Here is a 21997-nt window from a genome sequence, read left to right as displayed (position 1 = left end):
TTATGTGACTCTTTAACATCCATCTGTCAATGTGAGCAGATCTCTGCATTAAAACAGGCTGTGTTCCTCACTCTCAGATACAAATATCACTGAAACATAAATATCAAACACAACTTACTGTTTATTGTTTGTATCAAACACTAATCTAATCAGAGAGATGCTGGATATGTCTGACATATTTTCAATAGCTTATACAGTCACAATAAGATACAAACTGTAGAGAAACTAGCACTTACTAGTAATATTATTCATCCAAACCCAAATCCTGTTGCAGTGTTGGCCACTAGATGGAGTCAGACACTAAACAAATACTTACATGGTGCTTTTTCTCTCTCTCTCTCTCTCTCTCTCTCTCTCTCTCTCTCTCTCTCTCTCTCTCTCTCTCTCTCTCTCTCTGTGTGTGTGTGTGTGTGTGTGTGTGTGTGTGTGTGTGTGTGTGTGTGTGTGTGTGTGTTTCACCCTCATCTCCAAACACCTGTCAGATAATCTTGTCCAGTCATTTTGGATCATCCTGTCATTTAACTTGCACAATCTTGTTGTTCCGTCGGCTGTGACGGATTCAGGGGATTTGTATTGTTGCTCACTCTAATGAGGAGGCTGGGTTGGCAGATCTGTGACTCGGCAGCCCATTGCCTCCTCAAGGAGCTTACAAGAGGGAATCATATGGTGACGGTGCATATGGAGTCAGGATGAGTTAAGCTGCTTGCTCGATTTGACTAAATTTAGTATCCACCACAGTCGATGCAGCTGCACTCAAACCAAATGTGTAGAAAACGGGGGGGGGGGTTGATTTTAAGAATCAAAATCACACTGGCCACCAATGAAAAGAGGTATTTAAGACATTCCACGGCTACTGTCAAGAAAAAAAACAGACTGAAAATACTATTAAAATCTAAAAACTGCATGCTTGCTCTGGATGCAGGACCTTTGTGTTTTTTAATACTTACTGACTTTGGTTGCCACCACATTGATCTTGTGCTGTACTGCTGTCTCTCTGTCCAGGTATTCATTCGTGGAAATAGTTCCCTCAACAGTGTCAATGTCAAAGCAGCTGTCAGACTCTGTGTCCCATTCCAGTGAGTACCTGCAGAGATGAGAGCAGTCCACATGAGAGGGGAACAGGTTAAAGTGGTGAGCTGGGTGCACCGCTGTCAAAGGAGCCGCAGACAAGCTCTCATGTAGCAGAGAAAACTTTTGTCACAGGAGAACCCATTAAAAAACAGAAATGTTTTTGCTGTTTTGACAGAGGCATTGAAAGAGAGACAGGAAACAGGGTTAGAGACCTGAGCAATGACGAGCAGTTTGTGGGGCCGGCCGGGAGTTGAAACCACGGGCAAATGGTAAATGGTCTGTATTTATATCGATCTCTTCTAGTCTTGATGACCACTCAAAGTGTTTTACTGTACAGTTTTACATCCACCCATTAACACACACATTCATACATTGTATCCATTTGCAGTACTTTTTCTATGAGGGGCAATTCGCGGTTCAAGGACACTTCGGCCTGCAGATGGGGAAGACTGAGATTCGACCACCCTACCACCTCAACCCCAGGTCCACTACTCGCGAAACCCATGTGGCATGCATCCTGATGTTTCAGTTATCAGGTTGCGCCCTAAATAAACTGCGAAGTTGTAGCACCTCTGTATGAAGCAGTTAGATGATGGATATGTTAGAGACACTTGTAACTATAAACTACTTGCATTAACACAAGAACAACTGTATTCATTTTAAAGCCAGAGCTCATGTTTATCAAGTTCCTAACAATGACACCACAGAAGTGTCACTTGAGTACCAACACAAGAGCACAAACGTTCTAAGAAATGTCCCTCAGGCCATTCCCTCCTTTGCTGGCTGAAAGAGTTTCTTGGGGGGGGGGGGGTAATTTGTCCTCACTCTTGCTGAGGATTGAGGTCAGAGGATGTCGGACCTTGTTAAGCCCTATGAGACAAACTGTAATTTGTGAATGAGCTATTCAATTATGCAGTGATTGGTCCCTCTCTTCCCATCTGGAAAAAAAGAGAATTAATAAGGCCCCCCGCACACCTCACATTAAGATCTTGTCATCCTCTTTGACCCTGTGGTGACTCTCAACAAATATAGCAACACTGTCGCCAAAGGTTGTTACTTTCAACAAAGGAATATTTCAGAACTTAAACCCTTCCTGTCTTTCAATGAATTGTTTTTAATGCTTTAATCTCAATGAAAATGGATTATTGAAGTGGAGCGACTAGACTTTATCAAATTGGAGGCTCCTCCAAATGACGAATGCATCCTTTCAGCCCCGACCACCAAGTGGATCCTACCCGGCCCAACATATCCCATGATTCATTGCGCTTCTGTAAGGAACTGTTTTTCAAAGACGTAATGGCGGCAGCAAGCGAGATGAGCGTGTCAGATACATTTATTTTTAAATGTACAAAATTAAACAGTTAATGGTACACAAGTTTAAAAAACAAATCTTTAAGACGTTATTAATCAACGTAATACGTTTTTTGTAGATAGATCTGTTGGTGGGCGACGGCTGTAAGGGCAGGACAAGCTGGTGATGCAATAAGAAGACGGGACCGTTTCTTTTCAGTTCAGCCGACGCGGTCTACGCAGCCGAACAGAATTCAGTGTAAGATTATTTTATTTGTTTATAAAGTTTTAAATGGCCTCCATAAATGTACGTGTTGCACTGAGGACCTTCATGAGGCTTTTGACTGTCCTTATTTCGCTTTGTTTTTATTTATTGCACAGCACTTTGGTCAACTCTGGTTGTTTTAAGTTTGCTTTATAAATAAACTGGACTTGACTTGACAATTACAAGAGTGACATATGTCTTCTTTAGGGATCTGTCCAGTATTTTTCTTTAGAAAAAAGAAAAAAATATATACTGTTAAACTTCGATAAACTTCAAAACTGGCCAGACAATCAATGCAAAACACAAAAACCCAACACCATAGGAAGTCTAATTAGCACATACATCAAGTACCTGGTACAATTACACAATATGCTCAGGTGAGCAGCATCAACCCTTTAAATCGAGCCACTGAGCAAAGAACAGAGCCCATGCTTCATCAAACATATCCTCCCTCCCAGCTACTCTATAAATAACCCACTCATTTTACCTAACAACTCTTTTCATTCTTTAAAGGGGGACTAGGAGGCAAATTTCCAGAAGCACACAGTTATCCTGCATCCTGCTGACAGAGCTAAAATGCACCATGGTACAAGTCCAAAGAAACATACCATGAGATTTTTGACTATTCCACATAACATATGGACTACAGTTCCCACCTTCCTGCTACATCTCCAACACATATCAAAATTTCTCTCTCTCTTTCTCTCTAACTTGGAGGGAATCCAGTACGATCTATTTCAAATTGAGTAATGAGTGAGAACACCATAATATGAAGAGTTCTTTTAACTTTACTTTTGGAATCTCCTGATCCAGGTCCTTTCCTCAGCTCAGTTCCTGAATCCCAGTTGTACCTTGAAAACGTTTTTTTTTACTTGAAACAAATCAGAATCTAAATAATAGAAATCTCCATAATTCTGAGTTACTTAAATAATACATATTATAAATTATTTTCTGTCCCTGAACGCATCCTGAGCAAACACAGAAGACCGTCTCTCACTGTCCGTCTGTTGACAAAACCAATATCGCCACATGATCCCTTTAACTGTCCTCGATTTAGACTCTGTGCTCTAACAGCAGGGTGATTATCATCTCAATCACAGGATCACATCTAGCCAAATACACTAGAGCTCTCAAACTAACTACACATGTGTGCTGTTAAATTATTGGTCACAGTTATCCATTTTTAAAGATGCCTTACAGCAGCTCATGTTAAATTCATACTTGTGAAATCGAAACTATTGACTTAGTAGAACAATAACATTCGTGGAAGGATCGACAACCCTCCAAAATTGTCCGGACGTTAAACGCTGGCATCCTTGATCAGTACAGTCACAAAGATTATTGTATCAGGCTGTGGATAAACACTGTTAAATATTAACACCAAATCAGCATCAAACTATCTTTGTGTTGCCATGCAGTGCAGGGTGCTGTTAATATTATTCCCACAAAATAATGAGGAGTTTACTACCTGACAGCGCTGCTGCTGGCATCCAGGTCGTGGGCGGTTACTGAGCCAATGATGGTTCCTGGAGGAGTGTCCTCATACACATCCATGGAGTAATACGGCTTGGTGAAGACAGGAGGCTCCTCCATGTCCAGGACGGTCACCTTCACCGTCGCAGAGTCCTTGAAGGGCCCTAGGTGGAGAAAACGGGGGTCCAGTTGTGCGTTGGATGCCTCGACCTTGAAAATGTATGATTTTTTGGTTTCATAGTCGAGGGTCTGCAGAAACACAAGAAGAAAAGAAATGGGTGGACAGGGAGAGATCAAGTATTATTATTGTAATATAGCTCAGACTAGTTAAATTATACATTTTTGCCTTACTTTGTTACATATTGTCCACAAAAATAAAAACAACCCTTGTTTTCAAGAATAACTTCTAAAAATTGTTTTGGTTTTTATCTTCCTAATCAAGGTTATTCTGCCAATAATTTATTCCCAAACTTTTAACAAGTTAATAAATCAACATTTACAGAGTTTTTCAATCAATTTCCTACAGACAGAATACGTCTGTATTTTGAAACAGCAAACATCTCAGCTCACTGCAAAAGAATACAAAAGAAGATATTTGAAAGTCCATAGTAAGAATCTAGCAGTGAACAGTGAGAATATCTGTTGCTGTCAAAAGTGCAAATAAACTTAAACACCAGCTGTTTCCATAGTTTCCAATGAGGTGGCACGTACAGGAACTTGTCTCAAGCAGTGTTTTGACTGAATGCTAACATGTCTTTTTCAATCTAAAAATCACTGATGAAAACAAAATACTGTGAAGAAAAAAAAGTCTTTCTTTGAGCTGCTCACTGCACAATTACCCACATCCAAATAAATTAGGTATGAGCATAACAAGTTAATTTAGATGGTGATCTTCAAGATGTGTTCTTTGAGGTGAGATTCACTATCACAGCTGATGCTAAGGAAGACTAAACCTTTCACGGTACAATTACACGATAAGCTTCTCATTATCTTCACACAATTAAAAGATAATATCTCCTTTTTTTCTTTTTGTGAACGCAGTGTGCTTCCATATGTAATGAAATAATAATGACACACCTCTCGTAACATTTAGCAGGCACCTTGCCACCACTTTACCTGCAGTCCAACAGATGAGTTGCTATCTAATCCAGGTTCACAGTATTTACCTTCACTCTCCTATTGATTTGCATCTACTAGCTAATTGCATCTAGCTCCCGTTACAGGCCCTGCACTGCTATGGACTGACACCTCTGTGGAAAAAAAGAATAGTTCAGAAACACTTGAGACACCCGATGTGGGCCGACCTCACTGTTGAGCACTCAGTCAGCAGCCGTAACCGTGACTGACCTCTGTCACACTCGTCTTCACATCCACACACAGAGGCTGTGTTCATCTTCTTCATTGGTTCTAGATACAGTCTACCATATACTGTGTTCTAGTGCTGTTCCGATTTTCAATTGTACACTTTTACCGACTTTAAAGTGAACTACAAAACAGTCACAAGGCAAATCAAAATGATGTCTGCAGCAGCTGTAGCCCACATAGATTGAGTTAGAACAACGTAAATTGCAGCCTGTCAAGAGCTGTCAGAGCTGCAGAAGAAGAAGCAGAAGAAGAAGAAGAAGAAGAAGAAACTCCATTAGACATGACAAAGAGAGACAGTTATAGGTTCATAGTCATGTTTGTGTCAACGCACTTAGAAATGTACAGGCTGTACATTTAATGTGGCCACCTGGCTGCTACTATTAAATAAACTAGTTTCACTAACCCAACACTTAAGCTGCTAACACGAGCTGCTAGTTAACCTTCTTGAGTGTCTGGTGAGGAGGGTACTACCCAGACATCTCCTCTGCATAAGCAGCAGGATTTCAGAAACAGACCATTGAAGTCTGTATTGGGACCACATTTGAGAGACTTGGTGATATATTACATTGATAAGTAATACTTTTACATTCATGAAAGACTAGCACATGAGCTGTAAAAGCTATTTTCATGTATTTTTCCAAGATTATCTATCAGTGTTACATTAAAGTACTAGAAATGTATCAACATCTGTCTGCACTTACCCCCTAGAGAATTCTATTGAGAAAACACCATATAGTGAGTGACAATGTAAAGACACACACAAACACACACACACACAAACACACAAACACACACACACACACACACACACACACACACACACACAGAGCTCAATATATTCCCTTTCATTTCGAGAATGATGCCGTGATGCCCTGCCATATTGTTGCATAGCAACCATGACTGCATCTTTATACATTAAGTCCTCATAGTAGGGACTTCAAAGAGCAGCATGCTTGGGTACCGATGTCCAATCACTCCGATAAATGCACCACTAACTGATTGATTTGGACACAGAGGGGTCGATTTCCATTCTTCCCCCACACCTATCTGTTTGTGAACGCACAGGAGAGCGATGCAGGAGACAGACACTTTGATATGGAAATGTAGCCGCAAACTGTACCAAGACAAATTCATATTCATATCAAACTCAGTTTGTCTCAGGATGCTGAAGCCAATTCACATTCCATCGCTCAACTCTTGCTGTCTACCGTATGAAAATAAAACCACTTGGGTGTTTTGGCTCTTCCAGAACTCTACGATTCTTTAAGTGGAAGAGGAGACTTGAAGACCAGCAATGCAACAAATGCTGCAGAGGAGGTGCTTCAAAGCTGAGAGAAAAGCGTCTTTCAACACACTCAGAGATCCAAACATGTGAACATAATCTCCAACCCACACAAACACACATTTAACTCCTTTGCTTTTATCCATGCACTCCCGCTGACCTTGTGGGAAACAAATATACTGTTGTTTCCCACGAATATCCCTCCCTTGATAGATAGTGTTGAGATGACATACATGTGTGGATGTGCCTCCTAGCGAGTACATGTGTGTGGAAACCCTGAGCATCTTTGTGAACACAACAAAAGAGAAAATAATTCAAAAGAAAGTCGATATATAATGGCATTTATACCTTCACATATTCAAACAGCCTGAAAAGTGTTTTCAAGCTGTTGGCGTTGAACCACTCAACATCGAGTGTAACAAATGTAACAAATTCATTTCATCGCTTTATGTTGTGTTTTCCTTGTTTATAAATGTAATGACATTAAAAAAAAGGCTCAAACTTGCAGGTGGTTTGTGAGCTAACACACAGCACATACTAACATGAGCCGTTTTCAGACGAAGATTTGGGTCCGGACTTTCTCCACAGTTTACTTTTCACACATGCACAACGCAGGTCCTCTGCTCAGACACGTTCAGAACAGCAACAAATCCTCCGCAGAATTCAGGTGAGGGGTGGAGCAGCCGGTTGCAGCAGGCAGAAGCATGAAGTAATGTATCAATTCTGCTGTGGAGATCATGTTATTCTGTTTACAGCACATCCACAAAAATGATTGAGTATGGCACTGCTTTTTCATCCTGAGATATTTAGATTCTTCTTATTTATTTGTTTTTTGGGGATCTGTTGCGTTTGAGAACTTATTTTGAGCTTGAATTCAGTATTGAGCTAGTTTGGAACAGGTTAGCAGACTGCTAATTTAGTTAAGCAATAACAAAGAGTTGTCCAGAGGACCATTTCTTTATATAGATATATTTATGTGGCTTTCATGTCTCAGAGTAAGATTTTCTAATGTTCTTTTCTTCCACTTTAAAAGCTGAAGTGACTTAACACTGTTAAGTGACTTGTCAAACACTGTATTATTGTAATTTTGTACATACGTGATGTAGTCACATGATAAGTCACACGACAAATTTGACTTGGCTTTCTGTGCTCACACTAATTTCTGATAAATAACCTGTCCTCGACAACATTGACAGAATGAAGGACAATACAATTTCCCAAATCTAGTTTTTTTGTAGTAGATGATCTCTGTATCTGTGACCTGCTGAAGTCATGAAACCATGAACAATAACTGCAACTACAAAATCAATTTAAAATCATATTACTGATGGTTAAAAATGGTGGATTTCAGGGAGAATTGGACACGGCACACAAGCTGACGACTGATGTAGCAGGCTGCCTTTGTGGAGAATGAATATTGTTGAAAGGCAGAAACACCTGATGACACAATGGTACATAATTGACGATGTGTGTTTCTAACATCATGTCCTTTGTTTCTGATTCTGATGGTTCAACAGAGGCCACGGATCAACAATTATCTTACACAACATACATACATTTTTTGGATCGTCTGTCCTGCTCTGATGTGGTTCACCTGTGCCCAGTTATCCCTGCCTCTCTTGTGTATTTAGTCTCTGTGCTGCACAGTCTTCTTTGTCAGCACGTCTATTGTTTCCTGTCCATGTTCCTGAGTTTCTCCTCTGTTTTGCTGCATGACTTTTGGATATCCTGAGTTTCTTTGTGCCTTCGTTCGTTCCTTATTAAATATTCTTTGTGCACCTACCTACCCTGTCTGACGTCTGCTTTTTGGGGTACAATAAACTACAGCAATTCCCAACTAAAATAGAGAATGTGAATTTGCAGAGCAACAAGCCAGAGTTTGCCAAAATGCAGAGCGCTTTTCCACTTTCACTGATTAGTAAGAAGTGAGGACTTGGCCAATAGTGATTCAGAAACTGTGAACAAAGTGCAGCAACTGCTGAATCAGCATCACTTAAGAAATGAACCTGATGTATAAGTGATTGTGTTCGGTCCCTGTCACCTGACCTACAGTGCAACACCTCCGCATAACAGGGACGAGACCTGCATCAAAAGGAGGAGAGGTGAGCGAGAGGAGGGCAAAACAAGTTCTCACGTCAATGAAATTCTCAAATAGCCGAGCTACAGAGGAATTAAGTGTCTCCTAACTGACCTGAATTTGTCTAGTGTCCACCAGCAAGATGATTACAAAAAGGAAGGGAGAGTTAAAACCTCTCCTGGATCAATAAAGTTCACTGTGTTTCATCGGGCTGACACACAGACTTGTAGGGTTAAGTGAGGGGGAAAAGAAGTGGGCTGATTGGCAGCAAGGGAGCCTGGGAGGATTAAAGTGATTGGCGTCGTGCCACAGACAGTAGAAAGGAACACAGAGTGGAGAGAGGAGAGATTAGGGTATGATAAAGCTGTAATATGCTACTTTCCCCATCACAATAATTATATCAGTGTGTCTGCAACCTGTGGGACCTGGTCTCAATTTTCTCCGAATTGTCTGAAGCTCTCTTTTCAGCGGCTTAACAATGTGCCCTCTGCATGGTGCATGGATATGGCCGTTCTTTAACAGAAACATCTCAACAACAAATAGAGGGAGTGAATTTGCTCTGTTTATTACCTGCCTCTTAACAACCGATGTGGTTTTCGAGATTCTATCCAATCTTAACCCTAAAAACACAATTTGGTTTTACGATCACAAGTGGGTAACAGGAGACACATTCATGACGCATATTGGCAAATGAGAGCTAATGTACTTCAAGGCGCACGCTACTTCCAGGTCTGAACTGATGCCATCCATTTGCAGTGAGATCACTGGAGGCAGATGTGGAGACACATTCTAATGCACAACCGTGAGCTGAAGAACTTGCGCTCGCATCAGTTGAGAGGCATGGTAATACCAGGTGTAGACCGGTCCTCTGACTTACTTATAAAATCCCTAAATGCCAAACTGTGTTCTCAGGTAATAGCACATCACACCTACAGCTAGAAAGAGATTATTTTAGTTTATTCCATTTTTTTCTTACATGAGTCATACTTCATTGAAATGTACATGTATAGAAGGAAATTATAGATTGGGTTGACGTTGAAGACATTTTTTCTCTGTGTGTGGCAGGAGATAACATTCAGTGTGATGTGCATGAAGACGTATTGTCATATGCAGAGAACAGGATTGACATGTGCAAACTACTGTATATAGGGAAAAGACCGCTATTTTGTATCTTTCTTGATTGTAATGTATTTCTGAGTAATTGATTGTATTTTATATTTCTTTTCTAAAGATATGGGAACAAATTGCAAGATAAAGTAAAACCCACAGGAGAATACTGTTGCTTTGATGATTTGTTGCTTTATCATACATTGTTTTAAATTATGCATTACGATCGTTAACGTAGTTTTTTCAAAACAGTAAAACATTGTTTTCTGTATAATTACCAAAGTCAGTCATGACTCTTATTGTGATGGGGCTTATGTTTCATAAGCAGCTTGGCTTGAATAAATTGTGGATGTAAGTAGAGGAGAGAGACAAATATGTATTTTGTAATTCTCCGAGTTGTGTATTTTGTTCATTGTGCATTCAGAGACAAACCTATGGTGGATAGCACATGCTTTATGGCAGCATGAGTCAGTTAACTGATATGCTCAGATTCGTGTTTTAAAAGCAAAATCTATGAAGAGTTGTATGAAGAGTTTTGAAAAAGTGGAAGTGGTATTAGGGAAAGTCAAGACCCAGAGGCATTCCCAGATCAGATGGGATATGTAGTCCCTCCAGTAAGTTCTGGGTCTACCCCTTGGTTCTCCTAATGATTAGGCATGCCCAGTAAACCAATGGAAGGTGCTAGAGAGGCATCCTGATGAGAAGCCTGAACCACCTAGAGAAATGGCTCTACTCTGACTTTTTCTCCTGACGTCCAAACTCCCACTGATCACTCCATGCCAAGCTACCATTTTTTGTCCTGTCAACACCGCAAGCACAATGCATGATGGTATATATTGCTCGGTTAGTGACCATCGGTAGTACACTACTTTTCTCGATGGACTGTGGGACACAATGAGTTCACTATGTAGGGTATTTAAAAAAATCATTCCAACTAAACTTGAGGACTGAGCGCAAGTAAACCAGTAGCTAGGGTTCATCACCCTGTTGTGTCCCCCGGGAAGACTTTGTCATCCGTGCTACTCGCAGCAAGCCTGTTTGATTGTATTGATTTATAGTATTTGCAGCATATGTGTTGTCTTTGCATTTTTCAGTGCAATTGTGTTTTTTTGCTAAATATGTCTTATATCACTACGGCACTTTAATTCACCACACCTGTAGAGTGTTCTTGTCTGTATCTTTCTTTCTTCATAAAACATTTGCAGAGCTTTTGTTTGAAAGATATTTAAAAACCTGCACCCATAGTTTTGCTTACTGAAGAACTGAACTTTAACTTTAACTGCCACCAGCTGTCTACCACCTTAACAGTATGAAATCAATAGCAAGCCATCAATCAATCAAATTTTTATTTATAAAATATTGTGTTTTTTCTACCAGTCTTCTTTCCTCTAGTGTTTTATATGTTTTCTTTGTGTATAAGGTTTGCAAATTAAAAAAATCCTTTGGTAAAGAGTGCTCCTCTCTTCCACAGAAAACACTGCTCCTTAAGCCTCGTCAGCAGTCGCACACCTGGCTGCCTAGTCTGGCACGCCACTAACAAAGCCATGTGAAGCGAGAGCGGAGACCGACATGTCCTACAAGCACTGGAATGGTGTAGAACAATACAGTGGGCCAGCTGGCCAATTAGAGAAGACTGGGCTTTATTAGGAGGGGGCCTTAAAGGGACAGGAGCAAAAACCCAGCATTTCAGACAGAGGCTGAAAAGAGGATCTGCTGCAATAGACAGAATGTGGAAAGTGATGGGTTTTCTGAGCAATAGAGCCTCTTTTCAAGTAATAACCAAAATTAAAATTATTAACCTGATTATCTCCTTTAAAAAGAAATTTCAAAATAAGAAGTTCATTCTCCTCTTGTGCTTCTGATCCTATTGAAAGTGAGGGATTGGATAACCTCTGGAACGTGATCTAAACCAGGGCCAGCATTAAAACAATAACTGATTAAGATGATCCTCTGGTGCCATTTATCCTCGTCTGTGATACGTGACATGAAGTAAACGTATACTTCAGACCTTGTTCTACTCTAAGTGTGCAATTCAAATCTCTGCTTTTAAATTCAGGAACTGTTTCATACAGGTGACTCAGCTTCTTTGAATGCACGACAACTGCATGAAAAAATGGAGCTGTAACAAAATGTTAGCACTGAAAGCCACTGATTTATGGCCTTTCTTATTTCTAAAATAAGAGTCATAGCTGGGAAAGTTTTGTGCTCAGTAAGAGGCTGTCATGACTGTTGAAATTTAGACGACAGTCTGAAATAAGCCCTGTGATGTTAAACTTTTGATGTGATATGACACGGGTGCTGTGTGCTCCTGAGTGTCTTTTCTCTGCATGCGGATGTTTATGGGAGTGTGACATGAGGTGGTATGTCTCTCGATGCAGCATTGAACGGATTGACATTTTTTGAGTCCTTTTTAGAAGAGCTTCTCCTCTTTATCTGGCTTCATGCCAAAACCTTCATGAAGAGTTAAATCTGAAACTGAATGCTGTGGTCCAGCAAGAGCAAGTGTCATGTTTTCTAATTAACGTTTTAAGTAAAAAGTAAACTGTTGAACATTGTACCTAAAGCGATCCTAAAACAACACCACCCCCTCATAGTTTTTATCTCTGTCATCTCGCCTCCTCTTCTTTACTCCGTCTTCTTCCCGTTACCTTCCATTCTTCCTTTCCTCTCTGATCTCCCATCAGCAGGGGAACCGCGTGGCTGACACTGCAAAGTGAAGGGTGTTTTGTGTGCAGCAGAGTGTGTTAGCATGCCAGTGTGTAAAAGGCATTATCTAGCCTAATAAGCTGGTTCAGTGGAAGGTTAAGAGGCAGATTGATTGGGATCACAGCCAGATCAGCACATTCCTTCCACGCTTAGATCGCTGACAGCACATCACCGGTGAAATGCTGATGATTGTGAAATTTGCCTTTGCATGGGGGTGATAGAGTCATAAAACTGTATGTACTTTATGCTTATTATCAGCTATTTTACCTGTGTGTGTATATGTGTGTCTGTGTGTCTATGTAAAAATTTGGTCCTTGAGACATCTACTTTTGTCTGACTGAAACTCTCTCTGTACATTTTAGTTTTAGTCCAGCTATAGACAATTTGATTTTTTGATGCAGTTTGCTGGATTCAATACCATCTCCGAGTTGTTAGGTGAGACAAGCCATACTTATTTAGTACACAAATTCAAAAAATACACACACACACACACACACACACACACACACACACACACACATACATACATATATATATATATATTTATATCAAATTTTCAAAAGATTTCAATTTTTCTGTTTAATTAGTCATACTTTAGGCTTGAGCTCTGTTAAACGTCACACATTACACTGTTAATACAAACTCACCACCTATAACCATTTCAAATTAAAAGCTGTCTTGACTGACAGGGCTTTTGTTGTGAAACATCTGCTGGCATAATATATAAAACAACAGATGGGTGGGGTTAAAGAATATAAAGCAAAGTGCACACATACACCCACAGTTGTGGAAATGGGTAAAAAAATATGAAAACAGCAAAGTGTTGAAAACACCCAGATCAATTAATTAATTAAAGGGTTAGAAATGTACATGTCTCTTAACTGACATGTACATTATAGACCGTTGGCAGGATTTTATGCACACCCAGTTTTGTCAGTGCCAACTATATCCTTGTGCATTATAGGCAAATCAGCTTTTAATTTTATGGACAATAGGTAATGTATGTCAGCTGTCATGAGTGTGTGGGTTGTTGTAAGTGTAGGTACCCTTTTCAAGACTACGACTCCCTCTTGACTTTGGCCATTAGAGATCATTTCAAACATGTTGCCTTCATCTCCTGGAACAATGGTATAATCCACCTCTGCATTGCTGCCAGCATCCAAATCATGGGCCCGAATCCGACCCACCGCTGAGCCAACTGGCGCAGTCTCTGGCACCCGTAGGTGGAATATACCTGAGCACATGAGAGACATTATTCATCCATTTCAACAGACAAAGAAATCAATGAAACCACAGACCATTCCTAACAATCCAGCCAATCAAACGTCACTGCTGAGACGATCTTACTCTTAGCAAAGCGGGGCGGGTTGTCGTTGACATCGCTGAGGGTGATGTTGATGGTGGTGGTGGACGCCAGCCCCCCCAGCTGACCTCCCATGTCTTTGGCCTGGAGAAGAACCTGGTACTCCGCTTTCACCTCACGGTCCATGTTGGCCAGTGCTGTCCTGATAACTCCTAGAGGAGGTGGAGTAGCAGAGGGCCGTAGAGAAGTGGTTTAATAAGATATTTATCTGAAATGTAAACTACTTATATGAGGGTGACTCTAGTGATGCAGTTGAAATTGAAAAAGCCCAAACTTCTAAAGTGTTGACACTAGAAACACACACGTGACAGAATAATTATTCCAAGGCATTACCAACTCATCAGTCAGTGAACCTCAGTGGTGCTGTGGACAGTATTTGGTAGTAATCTGTTTAGCAGTAGTGTGAGAATATTTGCATTTAAATGTGTTAAACCTCAATGTCTGTATAAACTGTGTTTTCAATCATTGTGGCACTATGGCAATCCAGTGAATGCTGCCTTCTTATCAGTATTAGCAGCAGTCTGTCGGAGGACGTTCAAGAAAGTATGTTCTCAAGGTATTTTAATGTTACCTTGTGCACAATGATGTTCATAACCACTGGATTTCTTTTGGTGAGTTGTAGATCCACAATCTGAGCTGTGTCTTTGGGTTACCCAACAGTATATATGTTGGTGTCCTACGCATCTACAGTTTTTAAGTTTATTCTTGAAAACTAATGTTTGGGCCACCCTCTGCTCTACTCAGATTGGGTCAACATGGCATTATGGTTATTGTAGTTTCCATCCATTTACTTAAATACACAGGTCACATCTAAATGAAGCTTGATACATAAAAAGTTTTTATTATTGTAATGATGCGACACAAACATTAAAGTGGACAAGATTTATGGCTTGTAAAGGTCCCAACTGTAAAGGGAAACTGGTCCCAGTTGCTGATGTCTCTGTAGATAATTTTCCAAGTTTGAAACTTTTCCCAGTAAAACCACCTTTGTTTGAATACTCTGGGGTTGATGCAGCCTGCGTATATGAAGAGACTCGATAGAGAGGCATGCTGCTCCTCAGGGGGAAAATCAAACATGACACTCCCTGTTCAGAGCAATTACTGCTCCGCTGAGATGTCTGTTAAAGGACTGAAAATCTTTATGTCCCTTTCAATCCCTCTTTTAGCAACCAGCAGCATGGACCAGAGAGGAGCTCACCCTCAGAACCACTCACTGTGTCCTGACCGGTTGAATTTCACGCTTTTGTTAGGAGGGAGCACAGCTGGGGGTCTGAGCGGTAGGTTCATGGAGAAGTCACAGATCTGTTATACAACTGTGTGAGTAACTTTTGGTTTATTGTGGAAGTTTTAATGGAAAAGTTGTGAAACGGGTGACGTGATGCTGCTCTCCTCACCTGTCTTAGGGTCCACAGAGAAGTAGGGCTGTCCGTGAAGGATGCTGTAGACGATGCGTGCGCTGTTGCCATATGTGGGGTCGTCTGCATCTGTGGCAGTCACCTGTGTCACATAGGTTCCTTAACAAACACACACACAAATGTTCCCATTTATCGTCTGTGCAACCAGCTTATTACAAAACAATTGGGGCAAAGGAGTAGGTTAGGTGACATAGCATAAAGAGCAACAAAATCTGTGTCGTGTAGGGTTTGTGGTGGACTGTTGCATAGACAGATGCAAGAGATCAATCATCATGTTGTTTCTGTCATCCATGACTGTTCCGCAACATTCACTGCATGTTCATTATTATGACCACGATGATGAAGTTCCACTAACATTATCGAAATCCTGAACCTAACCATAATTTTGCCAATGGATTTTCACATCTGCATATGTGAGTTCAGTTAAATCAGATGGTGTTTTAATATCATTATCAGAACACACACACGAGACGATTCGGCCAGAACGTACGACCACACACTTGCTGTTTGTGGGACATTTTTTCACAGTGCTCATTGCAGAGACATGAGATCACAAAGAAACTCACGTGATCAAACGTGGCTTCAGAAGAAAAACAAACATGGTGGAGGATCAAAATCATCAGCTCGCTGCACTTGCATGTGTTCTGTTTGCATCAAGATTTTAAAAAAGGGGGGAAAATGAATGGTGTTATTGTAAAGAAAGCTGAATAGGCGAGCTGGAGGTGAGTTGTAAATGTATTGTGGTTGTTATTAGAAGCTAAACAAGTATGCAACATCCGGTTGGTGGCGCTTCCTGGTCAGCTCGCTTTCATTGACAATTGCGAGTTTGGTTAGTAGTCCGTTGTAGCCAATTATCATAAATATCAAACATATTTGATATTTTGACATCAAGATTGGGGCTGGCTCCAACACAATCTGTTGCATTAAGAGTATTTTTTAAAACCCTCACACTTCAGGATTATATAATCGGCTCCGACTGGCCACTAATCTGGAATGTCCCCGATAGTCAGAAGGGGCGAATCAGGTCTAAAATCTGCCCGATTATCCTCAAGTGTGCACCAGCTATTAGTGTGATGCATTCAGCATATGTGAACAGAATACAGTCATTGGACTCTGTTGTGGACCAAATTAACCACACCTGTAGAGGAGGCAGTCTCAAACAAACCGCAGTGCGTTGTTTGTTGTTGGGACATGATCCAAACTTTACCTGACCCAAAGTACAGGTGTCCACTAGAAGTATAAGCTAAACGGCTCCTGCAGCGGGGTGTGATTTGTATTCTGGAGAATACACCAACTGTAGCAGCCTGTGTAGTAATAGCTCCATGTTAAATTGTCGAGCAGAGCGAACATTCTCACATGGTTTGTAATGATGTATCTTGGTTAACCTTTCTCTATATTTCTCTCTATCTCAGCAACTACTGGATGGATAGCCAACTTAAGTATATGATGCGATACCAGCAGAAACTGATGATATTCCCATCAGCTGTACTTTATGTTCAGTACTAAAACTAACAAATGTTGAACATTGTAAACATTACATTATACTGTGCGATCAGGATTAAAATAAGGACACAGGACGAATGGACAACAACTGTAAACATGTAATTGACTGTAAATAATGCCTATTCTCAGCCACTTCTTAACAACAGCAATTTAAAATCCTGTTTCTTATTGTCTCTCAATAAAAAGTGCACAGGCCTTTACAGCAGACAAAGAACTCTATGAACTCTATAGCCAGGGACAATACAACCAACACATCTTTGCCTTTCAGTAAGCTACATGGGGATTTATTCTTGATTCTTTTTTATTCTATTGTCTTTGGTATTGATGGATATTTCTTTTTATTTAAATTATATGGCTATTTAACTGATCCAGGAAGATCAATGAGTATGTTTCAATGGACCAGCAGGGAATGCAGATATTTTGGAGCGAACATTAACACCTCCACTGCACAATTTTGGCAAATTAATTCTGCAAATTGCTAAATAAAATAAATGATGAATGTATTTTTCTCTTAAATGGGAGGTCTTACCCTTACCCTGTTTATGCTCTGTATTCTTAACGAAAATATTTTACAAAACAATTTGAAGTACGCACCATACCAAAAATAAGTTAAGACATACCCCAACGCAAGCAAGCATTAAAGCTAGGGTTGGTAATCCTCGAACAATTTCGAGGCTACACTGACAAAAACAATTAAACCTAGAAATCCCACCCCCTCCCATCGGCCCTCTCGACAAGCTACGCCCCCAAAACACATGAAGGTGCACAGCCTGACAACTGGTAAAAGTCAGCTATTCCTTTACTCGCTCGCTGACTTCTGGCCATTGTCTGTGCTTCAGGGGTTTATGTCTTTCCGGCTGAGGACTCCAGGCATTCACAGTGAGAGCACGGGCAGGGGGCACGGAGGCAGCCATGTCTGTTAGTGACAGATGGGTACGCCTTACCACTCATTTCGATCAGACTGAATGACCAAAACCTTTTTTTCTTTTTGTTACACAACTTTATTTATTGATGCAATTGGGATGTGAAGAGGACTTCAACAAATAAGATAGAACGTGTTGTCGAAACAAATGACCAACCCTACCTCCAGCATTGGAGAGAAATGATTAATATGGTGTACATATCTGATCTCGGAGGGAAAATAAACAGGCACCACTTGAACAGGCTATGCCAGAACAAGGCATCTTAGATGATTTGTTTTACTCTCTTTTTTTCCATTTTAATATATTGTTTTATCATATTTTATAGTGTATAATGCTTTTATAGTTAAGCCTAAAGCATGTGCAGTATGAGGCAAATGTAAACGGTATATCAGGAACTCTATGACAAGTCGTAGACTTCACAGAAAATTCAACCATGTTCTTTGAATTGAGAAAACAACTCTTTCTTAGCAGTGGACTTCTCATAGACAGGATTATGTTTTATTATATGGGTGATTGTGCTGTTTGCTCCCATAGCTAATCCGCTACACCGTTTGTTGCTGTATTTCAGTGTAACAGAGACACACTGGGGTCAAGCTTCTCTCAGAGCACTTTGGTCCTCAGCTGAAGCATTAACAGCTTAAAGCATAAAGACCTTGACTGTTAAATTACCTCTCAGTAATGGTATTTAGCAGACAGATGGGCCACTAAGTCTGGCTTAGTGTGTGTGTGTGTGTGTGTGTGTGTGTGTGTGTGTGTTTGTGTGTGTGCCACAACTACAACTTAATATGTCCGGGCACATTGCAAAGTGAAACTTAACAGGAAAGCTGAATTAAAAAGCCTAGTTAATAACACATATGTATTCTTTATATGGATTTCAGATTTCCGAATTTTTAATTTAGCGCAGTGCATCAAACCATACACACGAAAAATGATTTTAACTTACTTTTAAATGAAACAAGGAGAGTTGGTTACAGGTAGAATCTTAAAAAGATAGTTCGATTTTCATTGTTTATTTTCCCACCTCTACTGATTGATGTCTCAGCCCATTCTGCCTCTATTTCCTGTCATATTCCACCAGTCCACCAGATGTCTCCATACATAGTTCCTGTTCCTAGATCGACCTGTTCAACTGTTTCCTATTCCCAACCACTTGACCTCCCCTACACATCCATATTTTTATTTCCCTTCGTTTCCTCCCCTGTATTTATACCAATTCCTATTATTCCCAGTTAGTAACCAGACAATTACCTTCTCCAAGTAGTTTAGTTTTTGTCTGTTTGTTTGTATGTCTCTCTTTCTATTACTTATGCCAAAACAACAAAAGGATTACCAAGAAACTCGGTGGAAGGACGGCGGCCTTTTGTAACATTTCCGTTAGTTTCTCAGTGAATAATTCACAGATCTTGATGACAAATATCAGGTAGGTTTAAGAATCTGATATTTAAGAGTGTCTGTAATTCAGTGCAGATCCAAATAACAAAATCGTAAATTTAAATTGGGGACTGTTGGGCCTTGGTGGAGGCAGTCAACGCTACTGTGCACTGTCATTCTTATAACCTTGCCTGCTGCCGGTATTTTGCTTCATGTTGTCGTTACCTACCTATCTGCCTGTCTGCCTGTCGACCTGTAAGCCCAGTCCTCATCACTAGTTCTATTAAAGTAAATGCCCATGAGTATATTGGTCTTAAAATGGGGTGTGGTCAGGCCTATTGTTGGTAATGAAATCTGTTCCGAAGTCAGTGTGGGAGCATGATCAAAATGCTGTATAGGTAGTTGCACAAAGCATGCTCTCTGCTTGTTACACAGTTTGCAGATCCACAACCGCAGCTGCGTCCACATCCTGGATCAAGATGGTGGAATGCGATTCAGAGATCGTGATCGTACTGGCGGATCGTGGAGCCTCTTGGAATCCGATCGTTGATAGTGGTGAAGGATCATGATCGTGTTGGCAGCTGATCGTGGATGGTGGTGGATCACGATTGATGTGGCAGCTGATGGTGGATCCTGATGGCGGCAGTGGATCATGAGGATGGATTGTGGATTATGGTGGCATCTGATTGTGGTGACAGCTGATCGTGGACTATTATTATTATTATTATTAACAAGACTGCTTGATAAACAATATGACTACTCACAGACTCAAGAGGATGTCGCATCTTGTTAAGCCCTATGAGACAAATTGTGATTTGTGAATATGGGCTTTACAAATAAAATTTGATTGATTGATTGATGACCTCTTCATGTGCTGTTCAGGTCATTATTCTCTCATATCCTGCCAAGTCAACCATTAAAGCAATCTGCCTGATGGATTCTAGTGTTACCTATTTTAGTTTGGATCATTATCTAGAATGACCACAGTACAATTATCAAGCAAAGTTCCAATTAATGTTGCAGCTTCTTACTTGTTGTCAAAAGCATCATCCAATTTGTCCTGGATACTTCACAATTTGCTCCTATTCATTCTCTGTGACCTCATTGTTCTTCTATTTGGGAATTGAATCAGGTCATTCAATATTTATTCAATGTAGAATATAACGGGACATACAGTATATTTAGAAAGGCTTCATGTATTCTGTTCAGCTCTCCTCTCAGCCGCTGGCAGCCTTCTTACCTGTTGGGGACATCTCCGGGACACTGCCGCTGTACGGCCCAGCTGGGAATCGTGGCTCATTGTCGTTGATGTCCTGCACCTTGATGATGAACTCAGACTCTGGTTCCAGAGGAAGGCCTGTGTGGGTGTCAACAACCTGGGCCCTCAGCGTGTAGAAGGACTTTTCCTCCCTGAAAAACATAAAGTATAACACACACACTGATGGAAATAATTTCAAGCTAGAAAAACCGAAGTCAGCCTGTATCTGTAACGTGATTTTCAGGCGTCCACATGCTTTTTTGTGAGCTTGTGTTCACACCAACACTGGGTTTTAGCGAACACTTAACACACACGTCACTCACATAGACCTCAGATTATGTATAGGTTTTCAGTGGATTTGGGTCAAGGGAGTCAAGACACTGGGGGCGTGAGTACATGTCTTAGAATCTTATTGTCATGGCAACACATCACCTTTTCACTTCACCCCTCTTTTGCCTTTGACTCTAAGAAGTCTCTGCAGCTTTGGATACTATTAACTTGAAATTCTGCTTTTTTAGTGTGTTCACCATTTCAGTGGTAGGAAATATTACTGTATCCTATTGGATAGGTACGCCTAAGGAATGCATTCAGAAATCACATTGTGTCCTTACGTCTTACCACTGATAAAATACTTAAAAGAGCTGAAGTTGGTGAGAGTTGAAGTTGGTGCCTCTCTGTCTGTCGCATCTGAGTTAGATATGAAAGTAGACACTGCAATGCACTGTTTGTTGGCCCTTTATCTACAACCTGACCTTGGGTACTGCTTCGAGAGAGAAGGGAGTATCTGTGGAATTTAGACAGGCACTATTCTCCTGTACAGATATAATGTGTAATATACAATATACATTAGTGTACATAATATACACCTTTTACGAAGGAAATATTGTTTGTAGAAAAATGTACTTGAGAAAAATGCAGTAGCACAGGATGATTGTTGGATGGTGAATACTGTATGTGTGTATTAGCATAAGGATATATTGAAATAAACACTACTACAAAAGACTATTATGATTTGGGCCTTTTTTGGATGCACATGCATACATCTCTGGGGCTGTTTTTGTGAGCTTGTGTTCACACCAACACTGGGTTTCAGCGAAAACAATTAACACACACATCACTCACATAGACCTTAGATTATGTATAGGTTTTCAGTGGATTTGGGTCAAGGGAGTCAAGACACTGGGGGCGTGAGTACATGTCTTAGAATCTTATTGTCATGGCAACACATGCATACATCTCTGGGGCTGTTGTAAGTTTCGCACCTCTGCTCCTCACTTGTGACAGCCTGCCATGTAACCTCCCCTCACCTGTTTACCATTAGCTCACCGCTTCGGCTTATTAGTTTGTTAATCAGAAAATGATGCAGCATCTGTCAGGAGGGGATCGTATCAAATAATACACCATTAACATGCTAACATACGATGCACATTATTAAGCTAAAGCTCGAGCTACCTTTGTGAACAAGACACAGACAGTGAGAAAAGATGGGGCAATAACTTGGAATAATTTTTGAGCATGTACAGCATAA

General features: G+C 40.5%; 1 protein-coding gene across 3 annotated transcripts in view; it reads right to left on the bottom strand.

Moving 5' to 3' along the window:
* LOC118118417 (cadherin-12) overlaps window positions 1-21997 on the bottom strand; it is an 81469-nt gene that overhangs the window by 14157 nt on the left and 45315 nt on the right. For all 3 annotated transcript variants that reach the window (XM_035171626.2, XM_035171625.2, XM_035171627.2), the window contains 6 exons: window positions 20452-20621; window positions 15394-15513; window positions 13984-14151; window positions 13683-13870; window positions 4095-4348; window positions 948-1084 (listed from right to left, as the gene is read on the bottom strand). In XM_035171626.2, coding sequence (XP_035027517.1) covers window positions 948-1084; window positions 4095-4348; window positions 13683-13870; window positions 13984-14151; window positions 15394-15513; window positions 20452-20621 — 1037 coding nt within the window. The remainder of the gene's footprint in view (window positions 1-947; window positions 1085-4094; window positions 4349-13682; window positions 13871-13983; window positions 14152-15393; window positions 15514-20451; window positions 20622-21997) is intronic.

This window comes from Hippoglossus stenolepis, chromosome 11 (genome assembly GCF_022539355.2).
Source record: "Hippoglossus stenolepis isolate QCI-W04-F060 chromosome 11, HSTE1.2, whole genome shotgun sequence".
Taxonomy (NCBI): domain Eukaryota; kingdom Metazoa; phylum Chordata; class Actinopteri; order Pleuronectiformes; family Pleuronectidae; genus Hippoglossus; species Hippoglossus stenolepis.
This window is presented reverse-complemented; position numbering and strand designations above follow the sequence as displayed.